Genomic DNA, 19,170 nt, shown 5'->3' on the forward strand with positions numbered 1-19,170 from the left:
CCTCAATTTGAGCTACACCTGGATATTTGTTATGACAAAGTTAAACAACCTCGTGAAAATAATTTGCATATTTCTAAGCCAAGAAATTTTGCAAACAAAGAACATTCTTGAATTTTATGAAATAATCAGGGCAGTAAAAAGACAACAAGTAAATTTAAACACAACATTTCACATCTCGCTTCAATATGCTGCAACAACAGCAACACTGAAAGTCAAAGTGATGCAAGATGCTCATCAGAATATGATTTCATGCAATCAAGTTATATTTACAATGCAAAGATGCACCAGGCAAACATGTGGGAAGAAATTTCACCAAAACCAGCCCACAATGCAAAACATCTTCTGTGATTGTCAAAATAAACTGATGGTAAATGACGGCAGACCATGAAATAAAGCATTTTGAATTTATGAGGCTCTTCATGTTTTTACATTAGTCATATTTTACTAAAATAAGATTACGTCGCTTCTTATAGCACAAATAGAAAAGTTAAACGGGTCACAAGGAAGTAAATTTAAGATGGATATTTTAAATCAGTGGCTGTCAAATGCTTTCCTGCAAAGTATATTCTAGAGATTTGCAAAAATCTCTATTTCAAGATAACCGCACACCCTGTATGACATTTTCTGGTGCTCTATGTATTAACTCAAGCTTTGCCGAAAATTGTATTTTAAATTATTCCTTTTGTCTTGTCATAAACGGAGAAACAATGCATTGATTTGGAAGCAAAATTTGTCACTTCAGTTTACTTTAACAAATGACAGAAGGTTCACAATTGGTCCAGTGGCACCACAAGACATGCACCAAGACAACAAGTTTAAAAAACGCTGTTTTAAATTATCGACAAAGTCTGGAAAGAACACAGTAAAATATAATCAAACAAACATGTTTCACACCAGACCAGCTTGCTAAGTTTATTGGTGGTAAAAATTCACAAAAGTTAATGAACCGAAGTCACAAGGAGCAAAGGTTCCACGTCAGGCAACCTTTGAATTTAAAATGAGGCAGAAGAACCTTTGAGGGCGGAAGCGATGTTTTTAATTAGATCCTGGTTGTCATGGAGATAAACTTGCGTCTCCCACAAAATTCCGAGCAACTTTTCGTCGTTCGTTTCATCGAGTGAGAGGTCCTCCTCAAGCGGCGGGTTCAATCGATGATACTCAGCTCCGACCGACTCACACCACGCCCGCGCCCTCTCCACGACGTGGTTGCTGCTCTCGCATGCCGCATCCACCATCAGCTGCATCAACTCTATGCCGGCCAGAGCCGAATTGATCAATGCCACTGGGTTGGTCGAACGAACGAGATCCACAGACCGGGAGGTGGTCGTCTTCACAAGACCCGTTCCCAGCGAGACAACCAGACCCACATCTGGGACTTCCGACCCCGATGTTTTCCGCATTTTCTTATATTTATGGATTTCTGTCAGTGTGTCGAGCGTGGGATTGTTTGCCACCAAACCACCATCCAAGAATTGATCCATCGCTCGGAAGTAGGAAGGGGCAGATCCACTTCTCCGGGCGACCTTCCACACAAGTTCATCTAAAGTCGACTCTTGAACCTCTTTCAATTTTGAAAGATCAGCCTGACTCAATTTGCTGGAGAATGAATTATTTCTGGAAAATCTTTTTTCTGAGCTGATGTCATAATTCTTGAATGTATAGAGCTCCACAGGCTTGCGATCGGCCAATGTGGCAGTGATGATCAACTTTGGCCCGTCAGCTAGATCTCGCATTGTTGTGTTTTCACCAAACTCCTTCTTCAGAAATTCTTCGATCGGTTTTGAATCATACGGCCTCGAACCCTTGAAAACAGCATCTTTGAGGCGAAAATAAATTCTCTGAGTTTCTATTGCACTCAAACCAAACATCAGACCGATGGCAAGGATGCCCCCGGTGCTGGTGCCGGATACCCAGTCAAAGAGCTCCCTCATGTGTTGACCTGTATATTTCTCAAGAGCCATAAGAATCTGAGTCATGACCAGTCCTCTGACCCCCCCGCCATCCAAACACAAAACTTTCAACTTTTTTGACCTATCATCACTGTTTCCGTGACAACCATCGACCTGGCTATCGTTCACGCTGAATTTATTCGAATGGTTGTTTTGTGATGGTTCGACGAGCAGGCTGCCAATACATGAAAACATGCTGACGATTTTGTCCTTATTTGGTTTGGCGCTTCTCAGAGCTAACAAGCCGGGGGTTTCCCCAAAGTCATTTTTAGCAAAGCAGTCGGCTCCAAAGAGCAGCAACATTTTGACCAAACTGTCGTGGTCGTGAAGCACAGCAAGATGGAGGGCGGTGTTTCCATTCCTTCCCTTACCATTGACATCAGCGTTTCCAAGAATAATTGCAATCGCTGCCTCGAGTCTGCTTCGAAGAACCATGATATGGAGAGGAAGGTGATGTTGGTCGCTCCTCACATCTGCAGGAGCTCGGTGTTGAAACAATAACTTGACGTCTGCCTTCGTCTTGCACCAGTGCAGGGGAACTCCCCCGTGCTTTGAACAAATCTGGGAGACCTGGGCTGGTTCGTGCTCCAATAAAATCTCCACAGATTTTGTGGATCCATGTTTGAGGGCAAAATGAATAGGAAGAGCGATTGTTCCTTTATGGAGTGGGTTGGCTCCATTTTCAATCAAGAGCCGGCACATTCTAAACTTATTTTGCTTCGCCGCGATGTGGAGGCAACTTTCACCATCATTGTTTAAAATATCCAGTATAGCACCATCTAACGGTCGAGTACTGCAAAGCACTTTAAGTATTTCGTGACTTCCTTGATTAACGACAAGATGAAAGCTGCTGTTGCCGTTGTCGTCACACTTTGACAGATCTGCTCCACATTCAATCAATCTCACCACAGTTTGCGGTGACCGCAGCTGACATGCCAGGTGCAGAGGAGTGAAATGCTGCTCACAAGACTGGCTGTCAATCCACTGCGTGACGGGACTTCCACTTTGGAAGACGTCAACAAGACCGGCTTCAACAGCAATATGAGCCGGAGACCAGATAGTTCGAGTCCTAATCATTGTACAACTTGCTTGCAGTTTCGAAACATCGAAACAACCTTCGATATTCCTGCACAATAACGCTGGCAGTTTCGATATTAACTTGTCATAGTAATCATTTGCATCTTTTCTTTTACTAGCTGGCAGATGACACAATCGAAATGCACGATCCGGCTGACTGGAATCCAACAAGAATATGTCAAAATAATCATTCAAGAAATGGAGTGCGAGAGGTTCATTGGATACAATGAGATCAGCTTCTTTCCAACTTGCGTCGTTGAACTCTCTCACAGAATATGGATCTGAGACCACTTGATTGATTTTATCCAACACAAAGCTGGCAAAGTTCATCTTTCTTTGATCACTGCTGGTTGTCACAGGTTACTAAATTCATGAGACATTGCCTAATATACTAGCTATGAGACATTGCCTAATATACTAGCTAATGCAGTAGAAGTTAATCATTGTGACCACCTTGAGTCAGACCTTTATGGTAATAACAACAAAATGGCCACAACAACTGAGCTATAACCAGACCGAGATTGACTCAATTGCCCACGAAGGATAAAAAACAGGCTTTGGTCGTTCCCAGCTCAGCTGCATGTCTTCTCGACATCAACCGCACATAGAAAACATTTAACATGCAGGAACATGCGGAAAAGATTGAAGGATAGCGTCCGATGCAATGATGCACATCATACTATACAGGTTCACAATTAAAGGCGTCTACTTAGTTTTCATATTTTGCCATTCACTTTTCCCATTCACAGAACAGTTTACAAAAGCGGTTTACACAAAACACTACAATACAGAATGTCAGCCAGATTGGAAAGTTTGCTGTTTTTCGGTGAGAAATCCCCCACACAGGCAAGATGTAACAACAACCATTATGTGTGCAATTAAGATTATCGCCTGCTCACTTTTCAATCAAATCAAGTTGTTATTAATTTCAGTCCCATATCATGACCTGGATTCAGGAATGGGAACGAATTATGACGTAACATAGAAAGAATTATGGTAAAACAAGGGCACTACTCTCGCACTAGACCAGTGGTTCTCAAAGTTTTTTCCGATTCCTCCCTTACCAACCAAAACACCGTCAATTCCTCCCCCCTAAAAAATCACAAAAAATAATTTCCAAAATTTTACACTATCTGAATATTGTCCCTGGATGATGTCTTTTGAAGATTTATCTCAGGAATAAAATTCAAAATTGCAAAAGAACGCTCTTACAAAATAACCAAACAAATTTACAAACAAATCGTTGCTCATTGTTAGTGAGAGCCGTGAGCCTCATGTTGAGAAGTTAGTAAAGAAAATCGAGGAGAAAATCGTGTGAGTTTTGCTCGAAGGTCTCCGCAAATATTGTGTGTTCCTCTTTTTTTCATCACTAGCTTACTAGCTAGTTCTATAAGTACCTTACTAACAATAAAGAGAAATCAATAGCCATTATGAACCAAACAGACACGTTTATAACGTCAGTCACTGCAGTTAAGGAGCTTGTCCTCGCCCACTATTGTAGACATCTAAACAACCTCTTCGAGAGGATTTTTCTGTTACAAATAAAATTAAATTTTTTTCATATACAGTTTTTCCTCCCTAGAGAAAATTTCCTCCCTGGAATTAAAAATTCCCCCTTTAGTGAGCCAAGTGGCCCGGTTTGAGAAGGACTGCACTAGACCATTTATTTCCTGGTACTTCGGTGTTTTTTTTTTGCCAAACAAAACAATGAGATGGCGAGATGACCGACTCATAAGTGCGGCAGTTTTCGACGAGAAATCGTGCGTACAAAGACGCAAAGTTTGGCATGACAGCGAATTCTTAACCATTAATTCTTTGTTTATTTATTATAAATCAGCGTGAAGATGAAAAGTTTGGCAGACGTGTTAATGAACCTCGTGCGTGCAGGTGCCACACTTCCCACTATGGAAGGATGCGACTAAGTCTAGACTAGTTAGAATAAGTTTAAATCTTATCACGCTGTAATGGTGAACATTATATTTCTCGTTTCCCCACAGACAATGACGAAAAACAACTGCCACGATACCTTGCAAAAGCTTTCCCTAAATAATAAACATTATCAAATGTGTGCTGGCATTGCTGAATAGTACTACTTAATAGCGCCAGCCAGCGAGAAAAAAACAACGTAGTCATCAAAGCGCTAAATAAACAACAGTATCACGAATACATTCTAACTGCACGTCGGTAAAGAAAAATAAAGGTTTTTCTTGAAAGTTTGGATGAAAAATTGCCAAAATCAACAGAATAAGTGGCAAGATTAGGTTGTAAATTTCCGGAATCCTACTCGAAAGTTTGTATGATACGACGGAATTTTCCGACACAGGAAGTTTACTTATACGCCAATTTTCTGGCACAGAATTGCCGCTTTGCGCGATATTCTATATTATAAGTATTACGTTGCCGTGGTGCAAACTTTGGCATTACATTTATTGGCGCATTTATCCGGCGCACTGGAAGCAAACTTTCCAGTAGGTATACGTAAAATGGAATGGAAATGCGACTGTTTAGACTACGAGTTTGTACATAGAGCAATGTGGCATAATAGCGCCAACCAGCGTCCAGAGAGTAATAATGGTTTAATATTACTTTATTTCACCTTGTCTTATAAAAGTCAAAAATGTAGGTAGCATGAACATCAATGAACGAAATCGCTTTGAAAACTAAACATTCCAGTTTAAAAAGATGAACCGCGATTGTTAACGCCAGAAGCAGCATAGAGTCGTAATGATGACGCCGTAATGAACTTGACTGATTGACCTTGCTCTAAATTTTGTATCGCATGTTTTGCTGGAAAGAATTGAACTGGTTTGGTTTCGGCAATAATACGCTATAACTCAAAATGCAATAATATGCTAGGCCAAGCCTACATGCTGTTGCATGGTGTCATAATGTGGAAATCCTCTATGATTCTTCACAGCCACCCAGGTTCCGTGTTAAAGCGGCAATCTTGTTTTAACCTAGGCCTAGTGCCCTAGTCAAGTGCAAAATCTCCGTAGGCTCGTAGCGGCCAGGATCAGTTGTAGGTTGCCAGTGTTGAACGTTTGAAGTTTTGGGAGTCGGTAATTGTGCTTTGACATTCTTAATTTCCCCGAGTTCTGCTCTCGTGATGTGACATCACCAAAGTAGAAAATATTGTCATTCATCTTTTATCATCATTCTTTAGACCTCGATACACTTGGCCTACTTCCATGTTCTGTTAGCATAAGACGTTGTTTCAGTTGCATTACTCCATCTTACATAATGTTATTGTGTAAGTTATGATATTATTCGTATCCATGCAACGTTTTTAGTATGATGAGATACGAAGTTGGGATGTTTATGATTTTGTCACTTACATGGAAGTTGTCACTAAAATGCTTCATAACAAAGCTGTTGAGCATCTGTGTAGGGAATGTAAAATTGATGCGTGAATGCTAATGGAGTCAAGTCGTGTACGTGTTGTTGCTTCGGTGTTCAGGTATTGATTTTCTCAAGTTTTTCTTCTGTTTTCTGTTGTCTTGGTGTTGTTGAATCTTTCCATTTGGTGGCGTATGTCAGGCATTTTTGTTCTTGGTATTATGTTACTCCATTGATGACATCACAACATTGTATGTGCTGTCATTGACAGGCATAATCACACACACTGACTTCATATGTTAATTAACGATTGCAATTTGCAACAATACATGATTTTTGATAACATTATTTGACAGTTAGCGTGTTTAAATATAATATGGTTTTCTTATTTAAAACCAATTAATCTCAGCTTGGAATAATCTAAAATAAAAAATTATTTAAAATGCTCGGCACATCCCCACCTATGGGCACAATCTTTTGAGCAATGCAGCTTGCTTGTCACACTTTAAACTTCGATGCAAGAAACACCACAAGCAAGCAACAGCGATGCCTTCAGAATCCACTCGTGTTGTCTCCAAGTTTGTGTTCGCTTCTTTATTTAAAAAACAATCAAAACTCAATTCCGCAAACAATGATGTTGTTTGTTGTCTGCATATTTTCACTGTTGGTGATGTCGTCTCACATTTTGTAGGAAAAGTTACCAACTACGCTTTGCTCAAAATTCAACAACCTAGTCACCGTGTTAGTGAATATATATGTAGCAGTTTATGTTGTCTATGTTGTGAGTAAACACAGACAACAAAACAGAAACAAGAAAGAAATAGTTTATGAATAATGGTTCCATTAATGCATTTTACTGCAATAGTTTTTGTGGTGTGACATATCTATATCTTCTGACTGTTGTCTCATATGAAACTTTACACAGGTATATAGCAGTACATGCTTCACTGAATGTGGGCAGAGGAAACACAAAATGACGTCAAATAACAAAGTTATTCCAAAAAAGATAAAGTTTCTGTTTGGTGGTGCTGCTGGGTAAGTCGTTGATAATAGTGAGTTTTTTGTGATGCCACTGATGCTAATTTATGCGCATCGGTATTTTGATAGCAAATGCCAAATAAGTTTGGATCATAATATATTAATTATTATATAACCAAGTGAAAAGTGCATCTTCCAACAAATTAAACCCATCGAAGCAATAGCTTGGTTGCTAATCCAGAAAGCATTCTTTGTATGATGGTTTAGGTTCTACACGTTTTGCACAAGCACACCCAGCCTGATATTTCTTGAGCATACAAGCATATGCGATGCATTAATAGCCAGTTATGATTATTCATACGCTCACTAATAAGTATCTCTACTTATGCAAAGACACGTATCTATATCTGCCAATTCTTTTCACACCTTTTTCAGCAGTGATTTTAATATTGTTGCATGGCGTTCTTCATTTTTTTAAAGCGTACGACTCAGCGTGTATCACCGAATTTCACTTGCTCATGACACATGTAGTTTATTTCAATAAACAACCCCACTGCCATAAAGGGCCCCCACGATCGGCTGATGTTTTGATGCTTTCAGGATGGGTGCGACGTTGTTCGTCCAACCCCTTGACCTCGTCAAGAATCGCCTTCAATTGAGTGGGGAGGGCGGCAAACAAAAGTTATATAAGAACAGTTTCGACGCTGTGACCAGAATTTTGCGCAGTGAGGGAATAATTGGAGTTTACAATGGGTTAGCTCTTTTTGTTATTAAACACGTTTTTTAGATTATTTCTGGTTTAGTTTCCATCAAATTTTGCACAAAAAGTTGTTTCCAACCCAGAATAATCATCTGTTCTTTGTTGGAAGGCTTTCAGCAGGTTTATTGCGACAAGCGACCTACACCACCACCAGGCTGGGAGTCTACACCATTCTGATCGACTCTTTCACAGACAAAGATGGGAACCCTCCCAACTTTTTCATGAAAGCCTTACTTGGTAACACGATTGTGCTCTTAGCTGAATTATATCAAAAGATGCTTTCTACGAGAAGTTTTGTCACTTTTCTTTCCATTAATTACGTGCAGGGATGCTTCGGCATTTGTGTATTGGTTAGTATGGAAAACTTTTTTGCTGGATGTCTGTCTTTGAAACATTTTATATCGATTGATAAACGAACAAAACTTTTGCCCCCATAACTTTACACGAGCTGTAGGAAGTGCACGTTACATCGACATCTTATACATCTGTCAGGAATGTCGGCGGGCGCTTGTGGTGCATTCGTCGGGACCCCGGCTGAGGTATCTTTGATCAGAATGACGGCAGATGGTCGCTTGCCCCCAGAACAACGCCGAGGTTACACGAGTGTCTTCAACGCTCTTGCGAGGATGACCAGGGAAGAGGGCTTGTTCACTCTGTGGAGGGTAATTCAATAAACTTGAATCATCACTTTTTCAATTTCTGTTTTAAGATGTTTGTGTTTTGTAAAGGTCACGATTATGTATAAGTAGTTACAAACAAAACATTGTTCATGTATAGTATATGGATAATGCCTTATATCATATTCTCAAAATGGCATCTATATGATGTCTTCACTTGCCTGATGTGTGTTGAACAGGGCTGTATACCAACCATGGGCAGGGCAGTTGTAGTCAACGCTGCGCAACTCGCCTCATATTCACAAGCCAAGCAAACGCTGCTCACAACAGGCAAGTACATGCCAGGAAGCTATAGCGTCAGCTGCTTAAAAGTGATGTCATAATCTCTGTCTCGCAGATTACTTCAAGGATGATATTTTCTGTCATTTTGTGGCGAGCATGATCAGTGGCCTCATCACCACGATTGCTTCCATGCCAGTCGACATCGCCAAGACCAGGTGATCTGATTCGTTCTTCAACTTGGGCCTTCGTTGCCAATCAAAATTTACTCCAATTTTTAATTCTAGAATTCAAAATATGAAGACAGTAGAAGGGATTCCGGAATACACTGGGGCAATAGTAAGTTTATTATGTCTTACATCAATTTAATATTGTGACGTAATAAGCATTAAATTGCTGTTTCTACCAATCAGCTCTTGATAGTTTCAATACAGCATGCCAGGCTGGTTGGAATCAATTTTTAATTTCCAATTCCAGGATGTTTTGGGGAAAGTGGTCCGTGCGGAAGGCTTCTTCAGTTTGTGGAAGGGATTTACCCCGTATTACTTCAGGCTTGGACCCCACACCGTCCTAACTTTCATATTCCTTGAACAGCTCAATAAGTTTTACAAAAATCGGTTCCTGCAAGATGCGTAGGTTGGAATACTTGGGGTGAGGAAATGTTCTGAAAACTAAGATTTGCCTGTATATGTTCAAAACGCATTTATCTTGACTCGCTTATTGCTGGCCGACTATCTCCACAAACTGTGACCGAATTTGCCAAGTACATCACGTGATTCTCGTACTCGTTCCTCTTGGTTTGGTTTCTCTTGAATTTTTTGCTTCTATGTTTTCAATGAAAAGAGAATCGTGCGTTTGCGTTAACCACCGATTTATAAACGTTCTATGCACCAATGATGTCATTGCACAGTTGCCATAGATACCAGATGACCAAGGTCAAGTGAGGGCGCTATACTTCGCGCAGCTAAACGACGTCACGCGATAAAGGCGTTTATCTGGCTAGATGTTGCGCAATTATTACGTCAGCGCTGCCAAGTTGATGAAGTTTGCAGCCTAGACACTGGGGAGGGCGACGAAATTGAAGATTTAAAGGAATTGGAATTTTTCAAAACCGGAAAATAAAATTTTGAGCACGGCCACAAACTAAATCAGTGAACTGGAAACGAACAAACTTCATTGATTTTGACAAGAATTTGTTGAAAGTGGAATTTGCTTTGACAAATCTTTGATTGCTTATTTAATTGTTTCCATTTTCTTATTTTTCAGTTTAAAAAATTCCAATTTATTTAAATCTATAATTTACTGAAATTTTATATCGTTCCGGAACTTGGTCGTGATTTCATGAACAAAAATCTTCCTCAAACAATGATCAAAACGTCGCAGTTTAAACAAGAAAAGTGCGTTTTGCATCTTTGCGGGCTTTGACTGAAGCGAGTCATAAGTTGCTGAACGTGCAGTAACTGCGGCGTTATCGGCAAAGAGAAAGTTACTGATGCAAGATTGGCAGACTTTGGTCTTAGCCCAGACAGGCTGAAGAGTCTTCCGTCAGGTGAGGCACGGAGCTAGGTAGGCCGACACCATCGGTGGCATTTCTAAAGGCAAGCCTCAGAGTGACCGCAAAGAATATTCCAAGCAGCGTAGGCGCAAGGACAGACCTGCTTTACCCCACTATGGGTGTTGAAACAGTTGGATGTAGTTCCATCGAAAGCTACCTTCATGTTTTTGTGGAAGGACGTAATAATGCTGAGGAGCCGAGGCGGGCATCCGACCTTGAAAAGCGGCTTTACATTAGGGGAATTACCTGTCAACGCAATTTTCATTGTTTCTTTGGTGATAGAAATCAATAAATTATATTATTCGACGACCTAAGCTATTTTTATAGACCAAGGGGCTTGTTTCTATGCTATGCGCAAATTCTTTGTATTTGCCGTTCTTTCAATCCAGTCTGGTGCAAAATAGCTTCACCGCGCTCTGCAGATGAATGCCACGCACATGAGTCGAGTTTAACAAAAAACAAGAAATGTTGTTCAAGATCCGAATAAAGTTAGTTTTGCAAATGCGCCGTTTAATGAATGCAAGTCGAACCAAGCCAAGTAGGCTATATACTTCCCCTGCACATGACATGAGCCCAGTGCCCGCGCAGCTTCATCAGCCCCCGTCTTAATTTCCGCTTCAGGCAATACCGGCACGTTTTTAAACAACTGTAGTCTTCGCCCAACCTTAATCACGACACGCAAACTGATTAATCACCTGCAGGTGCCGTTTCAACATTAAGCCAGCAGAGGTGAGCAGCGCTGTTGTATCGAATTAGCATGTTTTTACGATTTACAACGATGGTTGCAGTGAATTTCGATGAAGTTTACAAAAAGATTGTCGAAGGAAACATCCTGAAATATATTATTGCGACGTAATAATGAATAAATTTTTGACGTAATAATGTAACTTCGTTTCAAGCACGGTCGTAAAAAAACAACACGTAATAAAGCAGAAATAATCGGATTGGAAAGAGTTATAAAAGGAGGCCAGGGGGAACGAAAACACGCAATGGATTGTATCGGTATGTACAGGTATTATAAATGCATAAGGCGTGCTACTGCTACAAGTGGCAGGTTAACACAACAAGATATCACGGTAAATATTTACCAGCAGATACACGATCACACGCCCGCTTAGAAGCGCTGAGGTATCGTGTGAACAAAAACAGGAAACCATTGAGCAAACCAGGAAGTTGAATTGAAACTGAGGTTCCGGTCAGAGATAATCGTTTGCTCATATCTCATAATAGACATCTTACTGAGGCCGGTTAAGTTTCATCGATGTGTTTTATTCATTTTCTTGTTTTGTTTATTTTTCGCCACTGACTGTGGAGAGCGATACACGTAGGTTACGGTTCAAAGCACAGAGTTAATTGAAAATAAGCTTCTGTGCTACTTCCTCCTTGCTTCCCCATTCAAATAAGTTTGTCGCGACGACATGTTTGTACTATGACACCATCCAATTCAAACGTCACAAAGCATCAATTATATTATTTATCACTTCAGACAAACTTACCCGAGTCTTTCGCGATATACCGCGACGTGTTCTCCAGGGCTGCTGTAGATTTGACTTCCGTTCAAGGCGTCTCCATCGAAAGTCGATTCGGGAAATTTCTTTTGATTTTCTTTACAAACTGGATTTCTAGAAATCAGGAAAGTTACCGTAACTGATGCCGACATGCATGAATGATTTTCTGCAAACTTTGTTCGTTGTCTTTATGACGTAATATTTGTAAGATCTTTCAATCAAAATTATGTTTTAATATTTCGCATCGTTTGATTGGCTGTCACCTTAAATTGACCTTGATGTTGAACTTTGTAGCATTGGGGAGGGAATTGTTCCGATAAAACTGAATCAAGTCGCGAACGGAGCTGAACCTCGCTCCCTCCTCCAAATAGAGGCAAGTTGCTCTCACTGTGACCAGCGCATGACCGATGTTCTGATCTTGGCCGCTGTCAAAGGTAACAATTACGTCATTATGATTATAGTGAAATGTCGTCATATACCCGCGAAAGGAATACGTCACAGAACGATGAATGTTTGACCTCGCTTTATATCAAGCAGCGATATTCGCGTCAACTTTTCGAGACAAATCGGGTCATACCGCCAGATAGAGTGGGCCATAGCAACATGATGCAATGTTGACGCACCTGGATACAGCCAGTTAGCGCCGAATCTGGTGCTAGCGATTCGTGAAAGTGTATTCGGCTCAATTTTTAGTTCCCGATACTCCGGGGTAGGAGATTACATTACGTCACAACTTACACGATGGAGATTGCGAGCTGACCTTTTTGGCTGCTTCGACGAATGAGGAAAGTTCCCGGCGAATGCTCATAAAGCTTGAGAATGTTCGTGGCCTGCATTGGTAAGTTAACAGCTTGTCATAAAATCCTCTAATTTTTGCCGTGTTTGAATTATCTTACATAGAGCTTGAACTAATGCTTGAATTAACAGAACTTGAATTACAGCTCAAAATATTAATATAAAGTGAAGAAACGCTCGAGCAAGAAGCTGTTACAACAACTTCCATGTTCTTGTGCTTTCGTCGTTTCTAATTATTTGTTTCTTCTGCTACAAGTTCGTCGTACCTCGTTTCGCGACAAGTTGTCATGGAAACAAGGCAATTTATTGTAACATTCATCAAAGCCCTGCCTCTCGTCGTCTCTAATCTGATAATAAGAATGCGTCATCATTTCACAGCAGCATCACAACAGCAAATGTACTATCGCGGTGATACGATCCCAAGCACCGGTGTCTTCTTGTTTCCTACAAATAGGATCAAGATTTCGGTTCCGCAGCAATTTGCTCGCGAAGTCAACCAAGCGTAAAGAACGCGATTGTTGCGACATGTTAGCTTTCTTATGCAAATACGAAGTGTACACGAAAGAGCGATCAGCGCGCTAGCTGGTTGACTGAACTTTTTACCGCTCGACATTTAGGCCTGTTCTGGCCTTGGAAGTAAATTTCGCCTTTGAAGAAATATAATTACTCATTTAATAGTTGCAAAGTGGCAAATAACATTTCCAACGATAAAAACAGAATTAGAAGTGTTATATTTTGCTATAAGTTTGTGATTAAACAATAATCATATTAGTTTTTTTGAGGCTTGCATTGTTATATCGATTTTATATACTTTGAAGTTATGCGCTTTTGAAACAACACGATTACACGAATATATGTCAAATTGTCTATTTTACGGAGTTAAGTTTGTTGTAAAAAACTTGCATCGGGGTTGATAAGATGAAAAACATTTTGCACCTCTGCAATAACACGGTCATGGTCATGTTTGTTTCTACTACCCTGAAAAGCATAGGCGGGCAGTGCCGCGGTACTGTAGCGCCGAATTAATGTACCGCGGTGATTTTTCAGTACCAGGGTACTGTCGGTACTTCTGAAAAAAAGTACTGAATTACTTTCTTTAAGAAATTTCAGTCAATCTCGATGCTCGGTACTTTTCACGTGATTATTTCAAAATTTTAACAAGTATGTTTTCAAAAATACATTTTGTTTAATACGAATTTTAGCATCTATTGATCTTTTTTAATCTAGAAATGTCAAGTAGAATTGCAAGCGAATAACGTCACACATGTTTTGACCTGGAGTAACCTTTACCGGGGGCATAATAGCGGCAAACATTGCATTTGCAGCATCATCTTTTACATGAAAAGTACCGGTACCGAGTACCGATGAAGTTCCGAACTACTTTTTTAAAATAGTACCGAATACCGGAACCGACGGTACATTTTTTGCCAGGTACTGGTACCGTTACCGGCGGTACTTTCAAAGTACCGACTGCCCACCTCTGCTGCAAAGTATCGCATTGAGGTCGAAGTCGCTTGTTCTACGAAAACGATCCTGGATGGTTTTAGTCTGATTTTGACCGTTATTAAAATGATGGAATACTTTTATGAACTCAGGAATTTCATCCATTCAATTTAATTTTAGATGTCGATAGAGAAAAGCAAAGTCACGGTTGATTGATTTTACTTCAAGAAGCAAAGTTGCCAATTCTACATTTTTAGCGAAACTTTGATCGCTTCAAATTTTATAAAATGATTTTTAAGGGCTGCGCTTTTTTTAATCCGTCTCATTGTTCACAGTTTTGGCATCTTTTTTATATTAAATATCGTATTTTAAGCTTTGTCATTAATTTATCCATCTTGTATTTTATTTTTCATTTTTTTTAAAAACCTTTGTTTTTCAAAATTTCTTTTTGCGATACCTTGTTGCAATAGATTTTTGTAATGTTTAATTTCTTATCAAAAATTTTAGTTATTGGAGTAAAAAAGTTGGAATTTGTGTTTTAAGAAAATGAGTGCTTCCAAAAACAGCATTTGCGTTTTTTGACAAAAATAAATTCGGCACCTCGGGAAGTGGGCAGATCTTTTCGGTGAATAGTTCCTACCAAAAACATACCGCTCGTCTTGGCGTATTTCACAACGAATTTGAGTGTTGTACTGATCTCAAAGTATTGGATAAACTTTTCAGCTTCTTCTGCAGATCGTACCACTATTGTTGCATCAGATATTCCATTTGCACCAGGCGCCAATACATTCAGACCATGGAGGCTCACGTTGGAACTCAGCATGCTAATAGCTTATGTCGACTGCAGTATTTTACTAGCAAATTCAGTTAACGTATCATAAACATTTAAAACAAGTTTTATTGATTAGGCTATAATTGTTCTTTCAAAATGCTGTGGTACCGGTATCGTACGCCGTACGGTGTCTAGCCTACCGGTGCGGACTCCAACTGGTGGCAGGCTACCGTACAGGCTTCCAATGATTTTGTCTTATTCGCATGAACATATTTCTCAAAGAAAACGCGCACACAAATAAAGATTATTATCTAACACACGATAAAGAACATGACAATAACAGTGTTGCTGATAAATAAATTCACTGAACAACAATGACATCGAAATGACTGAGGTATATTCTCGAAATCTCCCGATTGGGTTCTACTTAATCTATCACATTAGAGCTAGGAAAGACTCGACCACATACATATATAATGATCATTGCGTTCATTTCAACTTTAGTGGTCCATAAAAAAACAGACGGTCTAAGTTTTAATTGCGAGGAGCAAAATAACTACGGCAACGAAGATACACTGTCGCGTACAACACTGGCATCTCCACTGGCTACATCCGCACAACACTGGCATCTCCCTGCTTCGCGGAAAGTTGGCTCGGGTTGGTTCAGGTCATCCGCTATATCCTGGTGGCTCCGGCGTATTGCTGTTGGTCTAAAGCTTAGACTCTAAGCTAAAGCCCTCTTTACATCGTTTGTCAGTTTTTTCACTGTAAAAGTTTTCTATGACGCATTTAAGTCTGGTTTTCCAAATTTGATGCTTTGTCGCTGTGATGACGGTGGTGAGCGATTTGTCTTTATTCGGTCATAATTAAACATGCGCTCGCACGTGTCTTCTATTTGTTCTGTGGGCATTTAAAAAGATATGGCCGGCCGCGTCGGGTCCTATTTTACAAAAAGCGCGACTGGTTTTTGTCAACGGCGCAAAGTTTCTTGCTTTGTTGTGAAACGGCAAAAGGCTCTAGGCACATCTGTAGTTAAACATACGACGATGACTGGGGAGCGCATTCCGGTGCGTTCTCTCCCATTTATTTGCGAATTGGCGAAGTTGTAGTCTTCTCGTTTGTAATTTTCTTTGCGGTTAAGTCGTTTCGTTTCAGATTGTCGTTATCATTTGCATTATTGTTTCATAGTAAGGGAGCGGGGTTCAGTGTGCGGCATATTAAGTTATTCAACTTAATTACCTCTAAAACGTAGGCAATTGCCTGATATTCCATCTGACTCGTGTGAGCATTCAGTGGTTCGTTTAAGACCTTCACTTGGCAGTATTTCTGTATCGATCGCTTATATATCAAGTCAGCATAAATTTCGAAATTCGGGAAATTGAGTTCGCCATTTAGCTTGGGTAATTGAAGCGTTTTTATGTTTGCGTATTCGTTTATCCCGACTGCGTATTTATAACTACTTTTCGTTTGGTTGATTTCCATTATTTTTAGGTGGAAGCCTGGTAGCTTTGCGCCGCGTAATCGCCAATGGGGGCAGTTTCGCTTTTATTAACATCTCTTTGGCGCCAAATGTGGCGTACGTTTTATTTCTTTCTTTTATTTTGATTCAAGTTTTTCGCAAATTTCCTGCCAAAATTGGTTCAAGTTGATTTTGTAAATTTTTACCCCCAGTAGGTTGAGGTTTGGTTGATACCATTTTATGACGTGTAGCAGAATAGTTGGGCGGTCGTCGTCTGTTCTTGATCTTTGCGTTTTATGTTTAATTTGAGGCCTGATGCCAATTGGAATTGTCTCACGGTGCCAATGGTGAAGTTAACCGAGCTAACGTCACTGAGCGCCAGGGTCACCTCATCCGCGTAACGCTTTTAATTTCGCGTCTTAATTATGCCTTAATCTGGTGTCTATTATTAACTTCATCTGCATACGTCATTATGACACTGGCCTTACTAGTCCTGAAAAAGACTCAGTTGTGGAGTAAGACCTTGACTATGCCTGTGAGATTTGCAGAACTAGAAACGTTCAAAACAGAAGCGCTGTTTTCATTGCTGAGAAAACACTCTTTTTTAACTGCCTTTTCCAAGACCTTTGCCTCCGTTTCCTCGGCCGGGCATGATTGTTATTCTTTGAATGATACGAAGTGATACTACCGTAGAAGCTGCCAGTGATTTTTGTGTGTACTAAAATAACTAGGTTACCGGTATCACGTTAACCGTTCCCGTTTTCTTTGCTCAGCAGATCTGACAACAACCACCAAGATTTCTAGAACATTCCTAACAAGACATGACCTAACCTTTTGCACGAACGAACCTTTGTTTTACCTGTATATTAAATGTGTTTAAATTACGTGTTTTTGTGTTAAATTATGTTTTAATAATGTGTTTATAACTTGGGTTTGGTTGCCGTGCTGATGCCAATAACTTTTTTATATTCTCTGATTGACCCGTAATGCACGTGTTTGCCCTCGAAGCCTTGTCACATTTTTCCCGTCCAATTTGTGGAAATTATTGTCGATAACTACTAAAATGTTTGCGAATACCTGCGTCAGCACAATTTTTTCGTTCCCCACATTGAAGACGAAAAATAAAATGAATGAATGAATTCCAGGGCACCAGTCCACAGTCTACGCCGCAACAGAAATGGTGGCGATAAAGAGCGTGGGAAACCCGGAATGACTGCAGCACTTGCATTAAAGCACTTTCCTGACCATTTCGCTCTGTAGCGCCAACTCTACCACCACACTTGAGCGTGAAAAGGTTTCACAAAGTTGGATCAAATTTTTTGGAAATGCTGCGAACAAATTAATTCGGCCGGTACGTTGCTGTGTCTCGGTGCGGTGATGGTGGTGTTGTTTGCTTGTGAAGGCACAAAGCAGCAGTTTACGTTCGTTTTGTCGATCGTCCGACTCCAGCACTGTCACATCTTAGTCTTCTTAGATCAATACCGGTAACCTACTTGAACACCAAATCGGAAAGTTTGCTGTTTTTGGGTGAGAAATTCCTCGCGCAACAAGATCAAGCAATTTACCATTCGAAGTGACTATTTCGCCGAACGTAGGTCATTCGGCCTGTTGTTAAAGATAGGCCCTCAAGTTAGGAGAAAGGCCACGCAAAAAGTTGATTTTAGGCTTTTGAAATTTTATTGGAGTTGGATTTAGATTAGAAGGTATATTTAGGTTACTGTGTTATTTCATTTAAGTTAGGTTTACAAGAAGGTGTGAAAAGTTGGCTTCCACATAGGTTAAATATACGTTCTAATCTGATTGGTGGGTTGTGGGTTTACTTGTTAGTTTGGTGGCCATGCCAATCTACCATTTTTTAGCACAATTGTATTATTGCTATCTTGCATGTTTTAAGCCCTTGTGCTTGGCCACTTTTTTCTGCTCGTTAACTGTTCGTAAGCACATGTTTTTATTGTGCTATAACTACAACTGAACTGTGTGACCTGCTTAGTCGCTCTCAAAACGAAATAATGTAACAAGCAGGGCTCTCACAAATGAAAACCAGAAAATCCCTAAAGCTATGCAAAAAAATTCCTAGATGGCATGAAAAATCCCTAAACCATAATTAGAGCGTTATACTATTATGTTATCACTAGGGCGATTATTTTTTGACTTGCCTTCTAGAACAAGATTGTGGCTGTAAGTTGGAAAGAGTCTATTGTAATCACGTGATATCTTTGATAAGATTGACCTGTGTAACTGTGCCAGTCCTCTAACCCGCACAGTTAATTTTTGTTTTATTCGCATGACCATATTTCTTAAAAGAAAACGTACACGCAAATCAAGATTGTTAAACACACGATAAAAATTATGATAACAATAATAAAATAATCAGACTCACACAATGGTGTCGAAATTAATTTCGGTGTATTCTGGGTGTCTCCAGATGGGTTTTATTTAGTCGAATATGTTTTATTTTGCATTTACTCGACGTCAGGTCTATAATAGCAAACTTAGTAGTAGGCCCGTACTGAAAGTAACAATCACTGCATTCACTTCAACTGTTAATAGTACACAAAAGGGAAATGTACGGCGTAAATTTTACTTGCAAGTAGCGAGAACAATCACGACAATCAAATTACACAATCAATAACTCAGCATTT

The 19,170-nt window shown here is 39.9% G+C and overlaps 3 protein-coding genes and 1 long non-coding RNA gene across 4 annotated transcripts; 2 read left to right on the top strand and 2 right to left on the bottom strand.

Annotated features, from left to right (window-relative positions):
* Nucleotides 1–18: 18 nt before the first annotated feature.
* Nucleotides 19–4,599, bottom strand: LOC143449606 (85/88 kDa calcium-independent phospholipase A2-like). The gene has a single exon (XM_076949872.1). It carries the CDS (start codon nt 3,354–3,356, stop codon nt 993–995), a length of 2,364 nt encoding a protein of 787 aa, XP_076805987.1. The 5' UTR covers nt 3,357–4,599; the 3' UTR covers nt 19–992.
* A 2,263-nt stretch (nt 4,600–6,862) lies between these two features.
* On the top strand, nt 6,863–9,890 carry LOC143449780 (mitochondrial 2-oxoglutarate/malate carrier protein-like). The gene is made up of 9 exons (XM_076950107.1): nt 6,863–6,940; nt 7,288–7,397; nt 7,941–8,093; nt 8,210–8,337; nt 8,593–8,762; nt 8,957–9,047; nt 9,115–9,214; nt 9,284–9,335; nt 9,474–9,890. Exons 1-9 carry the CDS (start codon nt 6,878–6,880, stop codon nt 9,630–9,632), a joined length of 1,026 nt encoding a protein of 341 aa, XP_076806222.1. The 5' UTR covers nt 6,863–6,877; the 3' UTR covers nt 9,633–9,890.
* Nucleotides 9,145–13,262, bottom strand: LOC143449781 (GRB2-related adapter protein-like). Its single transcript, XM_076950108.1, has 5 exons — nt 13,121–13,262; nt 12,798–12,889; nt 12,323–12,484; nt 12,048–12,173; nt 9,145–9,279 (listed from the first exon to the last, which is right to left on the bottom strand). The coding sequence occupies exons 1-5, from the start codon at nt 13,223–13,225 to the stop codon at nt 9,255–9,257; spliced, it is 510 nt and encodes a 169-aa protein (XP_076806223.1). The 5' UTR covers nt 13,226–13,262; the 3' UTR covers nt 9,145–9,254.
* Nucleotides 12,353–13,124, top strand: LOC143449782 (uncharacterized). Its single transcript, XR_013114613.1, has 3 exons — nt 12,353–12,493; nt 12,597–12,897; nt 13,001–13,124. It is a non-coding gene; the product is annotated as an uncharacterized LOC143449782 (long non-coding RNA).
* Nucleotides 13,263–19,170: the final 5,908 nt, after the last annotated feature.

This window comes from Clavelina lepadiformis, chromosome 3 (assembly GCF_947623445.1).
Source record: "Clavelina lepadiformis chromosome 3, kaClaLepa1.1, whole genome shotgun sequence".
Lineage (NCBI taxonomy): Eukaryota > Metazoa > Chordata > Ascidiacea > Aplousobranchia > Clavelinidae > Clavelina > Clavelina lepadiformis.

What these genes read in the sequence shown, in the direction of transcription:
- LOC143449606 (XM_076949872.1), bottom strand. Translation starts at nt 3,356, where the DNA reads ATGAACTTTGCCAGCTTTGTGTTGGATAAAATCAATCAAGTGGTCTCA.
- LOC143449780 (XM_076950107.1), top strand. Translation starts at nt 6,878, where the DNA reads ATGCAAGAAACACCACAAGCAAGCAACAGCGATGCCTTCAGAATCCAC. An exon ending in GTCGACATCGCCAAGACCAG is followed by an intron (nt 9,215 to 9,283) that starts GTGATCTGATTC and finishes TTTTAATTCTAG; the next exon opens with AATTCAAAATATGAAGACAG. An exon ending in CGGAATACACTGGGGCAATA is followed by an intron (nt 9,336 to 9,473) that starts GTAAGTTTATTA and finishes TTCCAATTCCAG; the next exon opens with GATGTTTTGGGGAAAGTGGT.
- LOC143449781 (XM_076950108.1), bottom strand. Translation starts at nt 13,225, where the DNA reads ATGATGACGCATTCTTATTATCAGATTAGAGACGACGAGAGGCAGGGC. An exon ending in ACAACTTGTCGCGAAACGAG is followed by an intron (nt 12,890 to 13,120) that starts GTACGACGAACT and finishes TTACCAATGCAG; the next exon opens with GCCACGAACATTCTCAAGCT. An exon ending in CAGCTCGCAATCTCCATCGT is followed by an intron (nt 12,485 to 12,797) that starts GTAAGTTGTGAC and finishes TACCTTTGACAG; the next exon opens with CGGCCAAGATCAGAACATCG.